Source organism: Lepisma saccharinum, chromosome 20, assembly GCF_977018435.1.
Source record: "Lepisma saccharinum chromosome 20, izLepSacc3.1, whole genome shotgun sequence".
NCBI lineage: Eukaryota > Metazoa > Arthropoda > Insecta > Zygentoma > Lepismatidae > Lepisma > Lepisma saccharinum.
Genome location: NC_139248.1, coordinates 4,599,160 through 4,614,687, shown reverse-complemented (window position 1 = coordinate 4,614,687; position 15,528 = coordinate 4,599,160). Strand labels below are relative to the sequence as shown.

Sequence of the window (15,528 nt, the reverse complement as noted above, 5' to 3'; positions counted from 1 at the left end):
GTTCCCGCTCTTAAGAAAATAGAATGTTTCATCATTATACATGTAAAGAATTCTCACAGCTTAATTACTGACAGTGTTATCAAAATATTTCATAATTATGTATTTGTTACATCTCTAACATGATACTTTTCAGCATGCTATATTATTTACACTGTCCATGGTCACATCGTTGTTACGAAAGTAAGGGAAAATAAGGTCTTATGGCCAGGATGAGGATCGATAGGAATAAAAACACGCAAAATAGGCAGGCAAGAAAGCACCGAAATATAAAAAAAAGAGGCCCTAAAAATTATGCTATCATTTTCCTGGATCGGAAACTCAAAAAGCAGCAATCTTCAAAAGATACACTTATGACTAAAATAGGCAAAAACAGCGACTATTAAATTCATGTATTTCTTTCAGAAATGACCTGGAACAGCCTTTAAATCTAAAAGCCTGCATTTTCTGGCCAAGGAATAAAAAATAAATTCGGGGCAAATCCTCAGCTTGCGTATAACATATATTATTGCATAAAATTAGAAAACAATCTTCAAAGTTCAGCCCTCCCTACATTTCTCAAACGTTGGAATTAATTTACATTCTGTCAATACTTCTGCCATTTTGGTCAACATCTTTGCAGAGTCTAAATTATCCTAGAGACTTCATCTAATTATTTTTGTATTATGAGTATGCATTTTTAAAATATCTAGACTCTCACACCTTTCTTCTTTATTTTTCAGGAAAATTGTCCTCTTCCTGAATATGGACCCTGTTGCAGTCACCGCTTTTTTGTTCTGCAGTCACGAGACATTTCTCTTGAACGTCCACCTTCTCGACCTAACACTCCTCTGTGGAAGAGGTACAGGTGGAAATCTTGGGCTGCCCGGAAAGGGATTATTCCAGGTTATACATATTTATTAAACATGTATTTGCGATGAAAATTTGTATGAAATTTCTCTCTTTGTGACATTCGCATGCTTGTGAGAGTCAACCTCTGTGGCAGAGTGGTTGGTATAGCTTGCTACAACGCCAGGGGTCCCGGGTTCGAATCTCAGCCTGTACAGGGTGTTTTTTGTGAGTGTCCTTTCATCATATCACTCATCTTCATATTCGTGATTAGCCAAAAGTGGCAAAAATGTGAAGTAAAATAAACCAAATCAATCGATCAATCACATGTGCTGTAAATCTGATTTTTTAAAAAAATATATGGACAGGCCATGTGGCATGAATGGGAGAGGAAAGAAGAGTTGACAGGATTCTTATTGGGAAACCTGATGGTAAGAGACCTGTAGGAAGGCCAAGACAAAGATGGAGGGATAACGTTGAGATGGACCTAAAGGAAATTGGTAAAGGATGAAAAAGATTGGATTGATCTTGCCCAGGATAGGGACAGATGGAAGGCTTGTGTTGCTGCAACCATAAACCTTCGGGTTTAAGGTGAGGAAGGACAATTTCCACTACATCTTTCTCGCTGGGGCAGCTGCTGATCACTGTTGCCTACTTTGCTCTTTTGGAGCCAGATCTGGTTCTTTCGTGCACTCGTTTGACTGTGAGCTGTGGCACCCGCCCTCTACCCCACCATGATGCCACCACTGGCTCCGGCCCATAAGGACAAACTTTTGCCATGAGTGTACATTTTGCACGTGACGTCATATTCATATATAAGCTGCGGCACCCACCCCTTCTTTCCTCCCCAGGTATTTTTATATATAGCACTGTGGCTAAGGTGAAGATGAAAATATTATTATCCGGGATTCCTTTATTTTCGATTTCATATGAACATCATTGGATTATTGAGATAGGTGATGCCGCAAAATCTAGGCGGTGAAAACTAAGAATAAATTGCCATCTATTTAAAGCTAACGGTAATAGCAACGCCCCCACCCCTCTGACACCTAAAATTACCCTAGGAGGCACTTTATGCAGCCTTCGTTAATCTAGCTCCTCGAAAATCATCTTTAGCTCTATGAATGGTGAAATGTAGCTCTTTATGCACATCAGGTTTGGCAACACTGCCAGGATGGCCCTATGAGGCAAGGAGAAATGCACTAGGTTTATGGGTCCATTATTTTATTCGTTCTCTCGGGAATATCAAACATCCAATGACGTAGAAAAGTACATGGACGGAAAAAGGACACGTTGAACTATGTCATAGTAGTAGGAAGAGTAGGAACTCCCATTTGATTATCCGTAACTTGAAGTTGAATCTATTTCTCGTACGGAATACATGGGATTCTGTAAATACTTATGTAATCATATTTTTCAAACATCGTGTCTAGCTTACTAATCAACTTGAAAAACAGTTTCCACTTGCAACACGGAGAGAAATTCATACTCTCTTGCATACTAAACCCTTTTTTAAATAGCAGTGTCCAATCCGACGATATTGAAATAAATGCACAACTAGTGCGTAATTGTCCCTCCTTGCCTTAAGAAGGATAGAGAGTTAGTTAGTTAATATGATAGTTGGTAGTTAACCTTTTCAGTACCAAGCATCTCGATCGAGATACCCAAAAGTAAGCCTCACGGTCCTAAACATCTCGATTGAGACGCTGTGTCAAGGTCGTAGTTTTTACGTTATAACTTTTCTATTTTTGGCTAGAATTTCGATTTTTTTTTATATTGTTCCTAACACATGTATTTAACAGAAATGTTTCTTGCACCTTTTTTTTTCTTCATGAAAATGGAGGTGAAAAGGTGGGAAAAAGGGACTTCTCTTTTGCGTCTCTTTTCAAGGTCAAATTTTTGCCGACAAAGGAAGACGGGCTTTGTTGTTCTAAAGCAATGCTTTTCACTCCCGCCTGTGAACTGCATTTGAAGGAAGCTTGTTTATCAGTATCCGATGTCAAAATGAAAGTTTTCTGTGAGGGTGCAAGCAGGGGGTGGGGGGAGGAGGAAGACTGGTTGTTGAATCTGCGTTGTGAGAATGGAATTTCGAAGTGCGCTGGAGGAAACCTTTGTTTTTTTAGCACAAGTTGTGACAGGGGTTACCCTGCATTGTCTAAAATTAGAATTTCAAGCAGCTGCAAGAATCGGTGCTCATTTTTCACTGCGTTCTAGCTTTTCGTCGGTGAATGTTCTGCGTAGGTGTCATTTTGTGCCCAAGTGCGAGGACATTTTTTGGGTGAAGTGACAATTTTTTAAAATAATTTTTGGGGGTTTTCTCCCTTCCCCCTCCATATACTCTATGTGATCAGAAGTATCCGGACACCGACCTGGAAATATAGTACAAGTTTGGGCAACTCTTCATTGGGAACACTGGCAGTCAATACAGTGTAGGCCCACCCTTAGCCTTGATGACAGCGTTCACTCTCACAGGCATACTTTCAAATCAGGACTCTGCACATGCCAGTCCATTAGTGGGACGTTCTTGTCGTCAAATCACTCCCCCACAAGCCCTGCAGTATGGATGGGTGCTCGGCCGTGTTGAAAGACACATTGGTCATCCCCAAACTGGTCTTCGACGGTAGGCAGCATAAAAGCTGTTAAAATGTCAACGTAAGCTTGTGCTGTGACATTGTCATGTAAAGCAACAAGGGGGCCAAGCCTCCTCCAAGAGAAACATGACCACACTGTAACCCCGCCACCTCCGAATTTCACTGTCGGCACTATACAGGCTGGTAGATGTCGTTCACCAGGCATTCGCCACACCCACACCCTACCATCGAATCGCCACATTGTGTACTGTGATTCATAATTCCACACAACGGTTTTCCACGGTTCAGTTTCGATGCTCCTTGCACCACACGAGGTGGTCTTTGGCATTTGTCTGTGTGATGTTTGACTTATGGGCAGCTGCTCGGCCATGGAAACCAAGTTGCCACACCTTGTGCCAAACAGTAATGGTGCTTGGAGTAGATCCTGATGCAGTTCGGAATTCCTGTGTGATGGTGGCGATGGATGATTGACGATAATGCTCTACGACCCTCTTTAACACTCGATGGTCTCTGGAGGTCAACATGGGAGGTTGGCCTGCAATATTTTGGGCTGTACACATCCCTTCACTATAACAGCGGAAACAGTGGACAGAGGTATGTTTAGGAGGGTGGAAATCTCACACACAGACATCCTACACAAGTGGCACCCATTTTGAAGCTTGCATTTTGAAGCTTGAATCAGTGGCATGCCAACCATTCCTTTTGGGGGTACAACTCAAGTTACATTGGTCATATGATAATAATGCAAATATTTTTGTGTTCCTTACAGTCATGTCCATGTGCATGTCAACACTGGAATTTTGAGAGTTAGCCCCCTTCCCCCCACCACATATACGCCGAATTTGCATAAATTTCATATAGTCTGAATCTCTGGTTCATTCCGCGTACAACGGTATATCACTCATCTCTCTAGGGCAATTAGTCTCCGATCTACACTCATTTAATTGAAACTCTGCATTTTGCTCAAAATCGGCTTGGGACAGAGAGGCTTACTTGTGAAAATGGCCTTGGGACTGAAAAGGTTAAAATTGACTTTTCAACTACTCTGGTTTGTACTTTAATGGTAAGACATACAGGGTGTCTGAAAAGTCCTGCACCATAGGCAATTCACAGTATTTGTTCAATGTGCTCTCCGTTGAGTTCCACACATGTTTGTAGGCGGAATTGCAAATTGTTGAGCACACGGGGGACATAATCTGGGCCAATGGCTTCGCATATCTCTTTGATTCTTGTGCAAAGATGAGCCATATCATGCATCTTCACACTGTACACCATAGATTTAACATATCCCCAGAAAACACATAGCAGTATTATTTCCACATGTTCCTCTCAGCACCAAAGGAACCAATAAACATCGTATAGGAGCCTTCATTCTCATATCCGATGCATTTGCGACAGCATCATTTCTTACAACAAAAGAATGACAAAATTAATTTTTACCATTTTGACTATGGTGCGGGTCTTTTCGGACACCCTGTACATGAAAATAGACATGTTCTTATTTTCATTTTAAAACTGTATTAAAATGTTCTTTGTGGATAACATCAGTGCTCGAAGTGAGATGGGGGAAGGGGGATGGTATCCCCCCACACAGCTAGCAAAATGTTTGCAAAATGTTTGCAAAGCGTGCCCTCAGCTGTCTCACTGTCACAATGTTAAACTATAGGAGGATCCCCTCAGCTAACATTTTCCACTTCAAGCACTGGATAACATGATACAATGGCCTGCAAAAGCCTAGAAAAGACTAAGAAATTTATTTTTACAGGATGGGAGATGTGAGCTTCTTGATTGCTTGCTTTTGCACAAAAATGTTCTCACATTTTATTTTTGTTCATTTTCGGCATTGTTGAATCAGTATGATTTATTTGAATAGTTTGCAGAAAGGAACACTTTACACTTATTTATCATTATATTGAGCCAACTCGAAAATCAGGAAATCTGATTTCGCAAAATGTGTAGTTCCTAGGGATGGACGGTACTGGAAATTTGATATCACGATATATCGTGAAGAAAATTTTGTCACAGGCGATACGACACGATATTTTTTCCATATTGTGATATCAGTAATATATCATCTCCACGATATATATTGCCAAATATCTTGATGATATATTGCGGACACGATATATATTGCTTAAATATCGTGATGATATACAGCGTGTCCACAATGAGACTCCAACATTTTGAAAGTCTATAACTTTTTCATTTTAAATTGTACAGCTGTGATTCCAGAAGCAGCAGAAGCAGAAACTCAAAAAGTTTTTGTGGTAACGTTTTAGTGCGCGCAATAGCCGTAGTGGCGCTGCAGATCTCGATTGTTTGAAAATGGAGATTCTAAACGAGTGTGCACAGGTTCATTCGAAAGGAGACCACAGATGTCAGTAAGGCAAGCAGTGAAGAACTGTGTGAACTGTCGACCGTTTCATACCAAGTTCTCTCGCTGCTTGTCTTACTGACGTCTGTGGACTCCTTTCGAATGACCTCCGCACATTTTCTACAACCTGTTCCTGGATTCTGGGTTTACCACCACTGTGTCCTTTCAAAACATTGCCGGTCGCCAAAAACTGATCACACCACTTCTTTATAGTCGTGAATGTCGGAGGATCCTTATTGTACACACGACGAAAGTTTCGTTGCACTTGAATAAGTGATTTCGTTTCTGCACACCACCACACAACCTGTGCACGCTCGTTTGGAATCTCAATTTTCGAACAATCTATTGCTGCAGCGCCACTACGGCTATTGCGTGCACTAAAACGTTACCACATAAACTTTTTGAGTTTCTGCTTCTGCTGCTTCCGGAATCACAGCTGTACAATTTAAAATGAAAAAGTTATAGACTTTCAAAATGTTGGAGTCTCATTGTGGACATGCTGTATATTGCCAAAATATAATGACGATATATTGTCTAGTTGATATCGCCTGGATGATATTTTTTCAATATTGTGATATATCGTTTGGACGATATATCGCCCAACACGAGTAGTTACCATGCAGGGCTGACCAACCTGCATAGCACTCTATTGACACACAAATACACACAGACTTAAATTTCTACAGAAATATAAACAGGAACTGCAGGAACTTCTAATACTGGATATGAAGCATTTTATTTGTGTTTGTTAAGATGAACATATTTTCTAACTAAGTTTGTGTTTTATTAACTAATGGATGCAAACCTGTATAATTTCAGCTCCAGAAGAAGTTCCTATTCGGAGCTTAAGAATTTACAGTGCAATGAAAAAGGTGTGTTATGAAGAATCCACGCCACCTCCTGAAACTGAGAAGGCACCTGAAGAAGTAAGTTGACTTAATTTTTAAATAGTTACAGTGCCACTTCATTTTACATTATTGGTTCCCTCAGTTGCAGATAGATAACATGTTAACAGTTTGGCATGGTAATCATGTTAATGTATTGTGTAAGTAAAGTTCCATATTTTATGCGGCAAAAAGAAAAGAAAAGCTTCTGGTGAGCTGGTTTAATGCAAGGTCAGAAACCAAAATAGGCAATTCACATTCAAGTACTTATACATAGCTGTATAACAGGGTGGCTACTCACCAGGAATTCCTTGAATTCTTGGAATTATGTGTGAATTAGTGGCTCTGGGAATTATGAGGGTCATCCAGAAAATAAAGACCGTTTGGTTATACAAGATGAAAAACAATTCTGTTACATACCTGAAGCTTCCTTCACTTCTCTACATAATCACCTCCTACATTTAAACATCACTGCATTCAAACAAAAGACCGCTCGCGCATTTCTGCCAAAAGGCACTACGATCAATGCAAATCGTTATTGTGAGACTCTAAGAAAACTACGGCAAGCCATCCAAAACAGGAGGTGAGGAATGCTTTCTGGAGGAATTGTGCTTCTGCACGACAATGCCCACCCTCACGCTGCTGGTGCAAATCAAGAATTGCTGGATCAATTCGGATGGGAAATTTTTGATCATTAACCCTATAGTCTGGACCTTGCTCCTAGCGATTTCCACCTAAGCTGAAAGAGTTTCTGGGCGGTAAACGTTTTGGAAGTGATGATGAGTTGGAGAATGCAGTGACCATCTGGCTTAATGAACTGGCGGCAGAAGAGTATAACATGGGAATTCTGAAGCTTGTGCCCAGATACGACAAATGTTTAAATGTAGGAGGTGATTATGTAGAGAAGTGAAGGAAGCTTCAGGTATGTCACAGAATTGTTTTTTTTCCAATAAATATTGTGTTTTTCATTTTGTATTATTAAACAGGCTTTTATTTTCTGGATGACCCTCGTATGTGTGAATTCTGCTTGATTTTTTTTTGTAGATGTGAAAAATTGCAACTTTTATTATTGCAAGTCCTATTGGATTTGTACATATTTATTAATGCCCTGAGACTAATTTTTCACAGTTTTTCTTTTATTTTTATTGAGGAAGGAAAAGAATAAGCTCCTTTGAAAATAAGAGAGAATTCTCTCAATCTGTTAGCTTGGTTAGTGTCCTTTGCAAAACAATCTACAACATGATTATTACAAGATAAAATATCTTGAAGTTGATTTCTTTAAGTTGATTAGGGAAATTTGAAATTCTTGTACCAGTAACAATTTTTCGTAGAATACTATATCTCGTAACATTTTTGACTTGTGTTTGTAGATGTATTTCTAGTTTGAGAATGTGAAATGGCAAATGTAAACTCCACACTTTAAATTATATATATAACTCTCTAGCCTTCTTAAACCCGAAGGTTCATGGCTGCAGCAACACAGGCCTTCCATCTGTCCCTATCTTGAGCAAGATCTATGTACTCTTTTCCATCCCTACCGATTTCCTTTAAATCGATCTCAATGTTGTCCCTCCATCTTCGTCTTGGCCTTCCTACAGGTCTCTTACCATCAGGTTTCCCAACAAGAATCCTGTAAACTCCTCTTTCCTCTCCCATTCGTGCCACATGGCCTGCCCACCTAAGTCTTCTTGATTTAATTATTCTAATAATATCTGGACATGAATACAAATTATATAGTTGCAAATTATGTAACCTTCTCCACTCACCTGTCTCCTCATCCCTTTTAGGTCCAAAGATTTTCCTAAGGATCTTATTTTCAAATACTCTCAATTTATGTTCCTCTTTCAATGTAAGGGACCAAGTTTCACATCCATATAATACTACAGGCAAAATATTTGTGTGTGGGTGGCGAGAGACGGCAATACCTAAGTTTGCAATAGAGAAAACACCTGCTTTTACCCTTGAATTTTGGAAAGTTTGCTTTTATCGTGGCCTTAGAGTGGGCACCCTGCAGAAATATTTTCAAACAATCTGAATTCCTTAAACTTGTTCGAAAGAGGTTTCATTCTTGAAATTGCAGCCCACTTGTTAACCCTCCAATTTAACTACTGGTCATTCTCTTTTCGGTGCTGTTCTTGGTTCAGACTGAAAATTTCCTCATGATTGCCTCAAAATTCGCTTTCCAATCTTTATATCCCCTGTTTTGGATAAGGTTTCAATGTCCATAATATCTCCTTTTGGGAAGATTTCATACGTGGGGTAGCAAGTTACACTCCTCTCCCCTGCAGTTTTCGTCGGTCCCAAAAAATACCACTTCTTTGTTCATAGTGACTGTATGTGATACTTTTAAGTCTAATTGTGGGTGGACCCTTCCCTCCACAGGCATGAATAAAGGTCCTTGCTTGACTCTGTTTACATTGTGATATAAATTCACTTTTTATTCTCAGTGCCCTGTCACTTTTAAAGCTGAAGGTATTAATTACATCAACACGTTGATTATCACCAGGGCCCGGATTTTGATGACTTGAAATATCTGAAATGTAATCTATAAAATGACCTAAAAATGTTGTCTTTATTTCAGATTATGACAGTTAGTACGGCATAGTTCTAATTTCTGTAACGTTAGAACTGGTGTAGCGATGAAACCTGGTGTATGTGAATTTTAAGTATAAGAATCTACAAGAATCTTAAGTTATTCAAAATTATTGCAGTAGGTAATGTCGAGCAACATGTTGCTTTGTCCTTACAAAATCACATGGCGATAGAATTTTTGTTTTCATTGTTACAGACATCAAGGCGATAAATGTCAGTTCCTGGCAAAAATGATTGAGTGAAACGTAATGCAATTAATTACTTTTTTCTTCAATTACAACAAAAAAAAGACCAGAAAAAGAAGTAAAATGCGAAAAATGATGTAAAACTTGTAAAAAATGACCGAAAAATGATGTAAAACTACAGAAAAATTATGTAAAACTTGTAAAAATGACCTAAAACTTCACGTTTTTATAATCAGAGATTCATTTTAGATTTTAATACTTAAGAGCAAAGCATACTATTAGGCGCAACCAGAAAGTAAGTTTCCCACTCACCCACAGGTGGCAGGCCATGTGTATTGAAACCGGTTTTGTGCATGCGTGATAGGCACATGCCCTGGGTAGTGAATGTCCTAGAAGACTCCTCCCGAAAGTCCTCAGTAGCGTCGCAGCAGCGATGAAACCTGGTGGCTCTTATTCCATCTCCCGCCGCGTGCGAGGTTCGTTTGGTGATCAAGTTCATGAACGCACAAAATATACAGCCGATCGAAATTCATCGTCAGCTGTGCCAGGTGTGTGGGCCAGACGTCATGAGCAAGTAGATGGTGCAGGACATTTACTGAAGGCCGGTAAAATGTGCATGATGATGAGCACAGTGGGCAGCCATCGGCCGTTATGGACGAGCTTGTATAGCAGGTTCAGCAGTGCATATTGGAGGATTGTCGCATCAATCACGGAACTCAGCAGCCATTTCCCGCAGTTTTCTTGATCGTTGATGCACGACATTGTTACCAAATGCCTGTTGTTCCGGAAATTGTGTGCCCGTTGGCTGCCGAACACAAAGGAAAACACATGGGCACGGTGCTGACATTTCTGCAGCGTTACCATGATGTTGACAATTTTCTCAACAGGATCATCAATGGGGATGAAACGTAGGTTGCATACTGCAAGCAGCAGTCCATGCATTGGTGTCACAGTGGATCTCCATGCAGGACGAAATTCAAACAGACTGTGTCGGCGCGAAAAGTGATGTGCACGGTGTTTTGGGACAGACAAGGCATTCTGCTAGAGTTTCTGTCCAGAGATGAGACTGTGAACGCTAACTGTTACTGTGAAACACTGAGGACATTGTGATGAGCCATTCAGAATAAGCGACGCGGTAAGCTCAGTGCTGGGGTGATCTTGCTGCACGACAATGCAAAGCCGCATATGGCTAGGTGCACTGCTGCCCTTCTGGACAGGTTCGGTTGGGAGGTGTTCGATCATCCATCATACAGCCCGGATCTTGTTCCCAGTGATTACCACCTGTTCTTGCACCTTAAAAAGTTCCTGTCCGGTCAACATTTTCACAGCGACGAAGAGGTTCAGATGGCTGTCACACAGTGGTTCTGCACCCAGGCTGCGGACTTCTACGATGCAGGTATACAGAAGTTGGTCCCATACTATGACAAGTGCCTGAATTCCGGCGGGAGTTATGTTGACAAGTAACTTGACAAGTGCTGTATCTGTGGCAATAAATCATTGAATGAAATAATGTTTCCTTTTTGTGCAAGACTCCAGGGAAACTTACTTTCTGGATGCACCTAATACATAAGGAAAAAAAGATGACATGTCATCGAAATCCAGGTCCTGATTATCACCATAAATGATGGTGGATATCACTCTACTGCCATTTTGTGTTTTCCAATCTGCTGTGTGTCTGATAGTAATAATGTTGTGCCTGTTGTAGCTACAAATTCTGTTATTTGTGATGTGTGTGCATTTCCATGTACATGCAGGGTGGCGACAAACCTGGAAAACTGGGAAAAGTCAGGGAAATGTCAGGGAATTTCGTCTTCATTGACTTCGAACACTCTTTTGACGAAAATTGTTATAACTCAGGCACTATGGGAGCAATCTACTTCGGATAAGTTTTGTTTTGCAGTTAAAACATCAGCGCATGCAACGGTGTACAATTTTGAACATCGGACCGAGGAAGGGGGGTTTGGGGGGGCACGTCCCCCGAATTTCAATGGAAAAAACATGGAAATCTGGAGTTTGCCCCTTTTCACCCGCTATTTTGAGGAGAAAGTGCGAACTTTAGTATTCTTTTCAAAGAATGGACATTTCTCAAGAGAATGAAACATGTTTCATGTTCTTGGGTGCCATACAAGTTGAATAATAAGCCAAAATGTGATTTTTTTTGTACGAAAAATAGGTAATTTGCTTTTTTGGAGGAAAATTGTTATAACTCGGGCACTAAGGGAGCAATCTACTTCGGATATTTTGCAGATAAAACATCATAGCATGCAACCGTGTACAATTCGGAACGCCGAACCGAGGAAGGAGGGTTTGGGGGTGGGGTAGGGGTGCGACCCCCGAATTTCAATGGTAAAAAAATTTGGAGTTTTCTACATTCTTTTCAAAGAATGGAAATTTCTCAAGAGAATGAAATATGTTTCATGTTCCTGGGTGCCATACAAGTTGAATAATGAGCCAAAATGTGAAACTCTGTTCGGAAATGTGGCATGGATATGTTGGGGAGAGGGGGAGGTTGGTCATCAATATGAATTTCACAGGCTTGCTCCAGACCTGTGTCAGAGTTTCCACCCAAACATAAGAGTATGAAGTTCCGAAAAGCACATTCATTTCGTAATCAGCACCATGATACCATATGGTATCATCGGGCCAGTACGACCTTACTTTGATGATGCCATATGGTATCATCGGGGGAGTAAAGGTTAAGCCTCTAAATATTACATGGAAAATGGATTGAATTATCATTTTTTGTTGTCCGTATGGGAGTAGTAAGGGGACTTGTCAACAGATGGAGGGGATAAGAGCAGGTGGCGCCATCCGATAGTTGTCGGATGTCGTAGTAAGGCATTTTGTTGGACAAACTGAAGGAACATGGAAACAAGTAGGTTCCATTGATACATACGATTTTTGTCGAATATCGCCACCTGACAAAGTATCTCACTACAACAGGCGACAGAAATTGCATGGACTGCAACATCGAACAAAAATCGCATGCATAAACAAGAAGAGCTTTAGACTGCAAATATGCTGCTGGAATTTTATTACTCTTCTGGCTCACTTCACTGTATTTAATGTAGCAGTTCTTACGAAGGCTTTCTTTTATCATCCTGACGTATTACTGGTTTCGCACAAGTTAACATACGTTTACAATGACATTGCAATATTCTTAGATATCAAGAAGAATCCAACCAAACGGGATATATATTGAATACTATCACGAAAAAGTGAAACGTAAATCTGCATTGGTGAACGTTATAAAAATTGGCAAGTGCTTGCTCCCAACCTCAAATTTACTGCAACACTAATATTGCAATGAAATTAACGCCACTCTCTGTCCTGTCTGTTTAATCTCGTGAGAGATGGTCTTTAATCTCTCACTGAGTGAAGTTAATGTCCAATATTATGAAATAAAATACTAATAATAAATACGTAAATATTTTAATATTTTATTTACTCGAATCATTCAATCATAACAGCAAATCACTTCCTGCAAGAATTGACTTTTTTCTGCCAGCCCTGCTAAATTTTCACTTTCCATCTACTGATTTATACAAGGCGTGGCCAGAAAGTAATTTCCAATTAGTAGGTACATTGATTTTTAGCAAACGCCAAAACCGTGAAAAATGGTAATTGCTGCGAAACTATGTTTAGGAATGTGCAGTGATGTCTGGACACATTTCTCGCCCGTTCGAAATATCGAAATAATGCGAATTTGGCAAAAAATGCAAATTGTTGGCGTTTTTAGCAATTTTTTTAAAAGAAATGTCCTAAAACAACGAAATATTCCATGAAATCCAACATCATTGTCTTTTCTAGGCCATGTTTGTGTACATAGAACATGCAAGTTTTCCAACATTTTACTCAAGAATAAACTATAGAGTTATACGTACGTGGAATAATTCCGACAGCCACATTAAATCATTTATTTCCCACGATTTTTTCAACTTCTATCAAAACCATTTGCATCACAGAACAAAGTGGCAGGGTTCTAACAGGAGATCGAGTGCGTATCTACCGTCACACGGGAGCCACATCTTCGTATTTGTCGCACGAGATATGTTTTGAAATACCAAGCTAAGTGCTCACCATCGGCATTTGTCGAGCGAGTAATAATGGAGCTCAGTCGTTATGGCATCTGACTACTATGCGAGAGACCCGGGGTCGATCCCCTACGGGGGAGAACCGGGATGTTTTCCACCTATTCAAACTGCTCCGGCACCCACCCAGCATCATATGAAGCTGGTACCTTGAGGAATCTTTGAGGGATAAAGGTAGCCAGGAGTGTGGTGCTGATCACATCACCCCCACCTTCAGCCGTGATCAAGAAAGTGGTTGGCCCTAACTCCACACCAAAATTCCATTATCTAAAATCCTTACCTTAAAATTCATAAAGGGGTATGGAAAATAACTTTCCCAAAATAACTTTCTAGATATCAAACTCTCGCGAAGACGCGTAAGCCATGTGACTTACAATTTGAAACAGTAGTTTAAAAACACCATGAAGGTATAATTTCAGATATTTGCCAGAAAATGCGCTAAAATGAAAATGTGAATTTTGGGAAAAATAACACCGAATAGTAAAAAATAAAAAATAAGAAAATACACCAATTTGAAAAAAAAAATATCAAGGTCCCTACCGATTAGGCATAAATAAAACAAGAATATCAGTTGCAATTTATTGCCTAATTTTCGGCATAATCACCACCGTTGTTCTGGCATGTGTCATAGCATGGAACTAAATTTTGTATGCCCATGGTATATGTGTCTGACGGCAAAGACTGGAACTATCTCTACCGCAATATAGCTGTCAAATCCTTGCCCTACTAGAAACCTCTTCAGTTAAACAAAGAGATGAAAATCGGTACATTGAAGGCCAGGGCTGTACAGGGAGTGGTCTAAGATCTCTCACCTGAAGTGATGCAAAGGGCCCGTGTGTACTCAGCTGTATGGGGTTGTGCACATTCGATTGGCCTTCCGTGAATTGTCTGCACCATCGTCTGACCATACTATCACTCACGACGTCCGGTCTGCACAACTCACACGATTGCTGGTGGCTCTGTGCCAAATTCTGAGCATGCAATGTAGGCTACATCGCAGTCGGTGGGAGACTGTATGAGAGGTGTAATCTTTAACCTAGAACTGTCCTAAACCGGCTGCATTGCAACTGTACCAGATTACAGCTACAGGCCACTTCTTCCTGCCTGCATGTGTGTGTGTGTCGCTCTTCGACCACTAGTGCTGCGTATAAGCACCATTTGAGCTTTTTTCAGGATTCCCCTCGTATATGAACTTTCAGAAGCTTTTATTATTAGAGTGTTCCTGTTTTAATGTGTTGGTTAGCTAAATCAGGTACCTATACAATGCAATTCTATAAATTCCTTGCGTTAAATTTCTAATACTTACATATCCTTTTCGTCAGCATTACTGGTATAACTGCATGTTGTCAGTTTCACAGCACTTCACTTGAATATACTGTACTGAAGCAGAAATTCCATCGATAATGTAAGGAAATATGACACTTTCTTTTGTTCTATTCAGTTGTTTCACTTATATGCAAGAGTTAAGTTGTTTGCTTTACAGAGAAGAGAGAAGTAGCTTTATGAATTGAAAAATGAGTCCGCACTCATAGTTTTTGCAAGCAGAGGGTTCCAAACCTCAGTGGAAATATCAACATATAATACCGAGAATGTATAAGGAGACTGATAAATTACAAATTGTATTTCTTAATCATTCACTCTTCACTCTTATCTCATTTAGTCTTAACTTTAAAAATAATCAAGTATTTTATTTTAAACTTACTGGGTATGACAAAATTCCATAATCCTTCCTTAGCTTGTGAATTGTAATAATTTTCCAAATTCACTATTTTGCAGTTTGAATTGAAATCATAGAGAATAGAGAAATTAAGTCAATTTAATAGAAGATAATATTGGTACTTAGCAAAACCATACGTGGATCTGTATGAGTTTCTTATTTCCATTTGCAAAAACATCGATTTAGTTTAGTTTGTAATTGTCAGGGAAAAATGTAAATTTTGTCCTGGAAAACCTGGAAAAGTCTGGGAATTTTATTTCTGCTTGTTT

The 15,528-nt window shown here is 39.8% G+C and overlaps 1 protein-coding gene across 1 annotated transcript in view; it reads left to right on the top strand.

Annotated features, from left to right (window-relative positions):
- Positions 1 to 15,528, top strand: part of LOC146003785 (androglobin-like) — a 90,205-nt gene that overhangs the window by 13,778 nt on the left and 60,899 nt on the right. The window contains exons 7-8 of the mRNA XM_083142200.1: positions 720 to 882; positions 6,610 to 6,716. Of these exons, the coding sequence (XP_082998326.1) occupies positions 720 to 882; positions 6,610 to 6,716 (270 nt within the window). The remainder of the gene's footprint in view (positions 1 to 719; positions 883 to 6,609; positions 6,717 to 15,528) is intronic.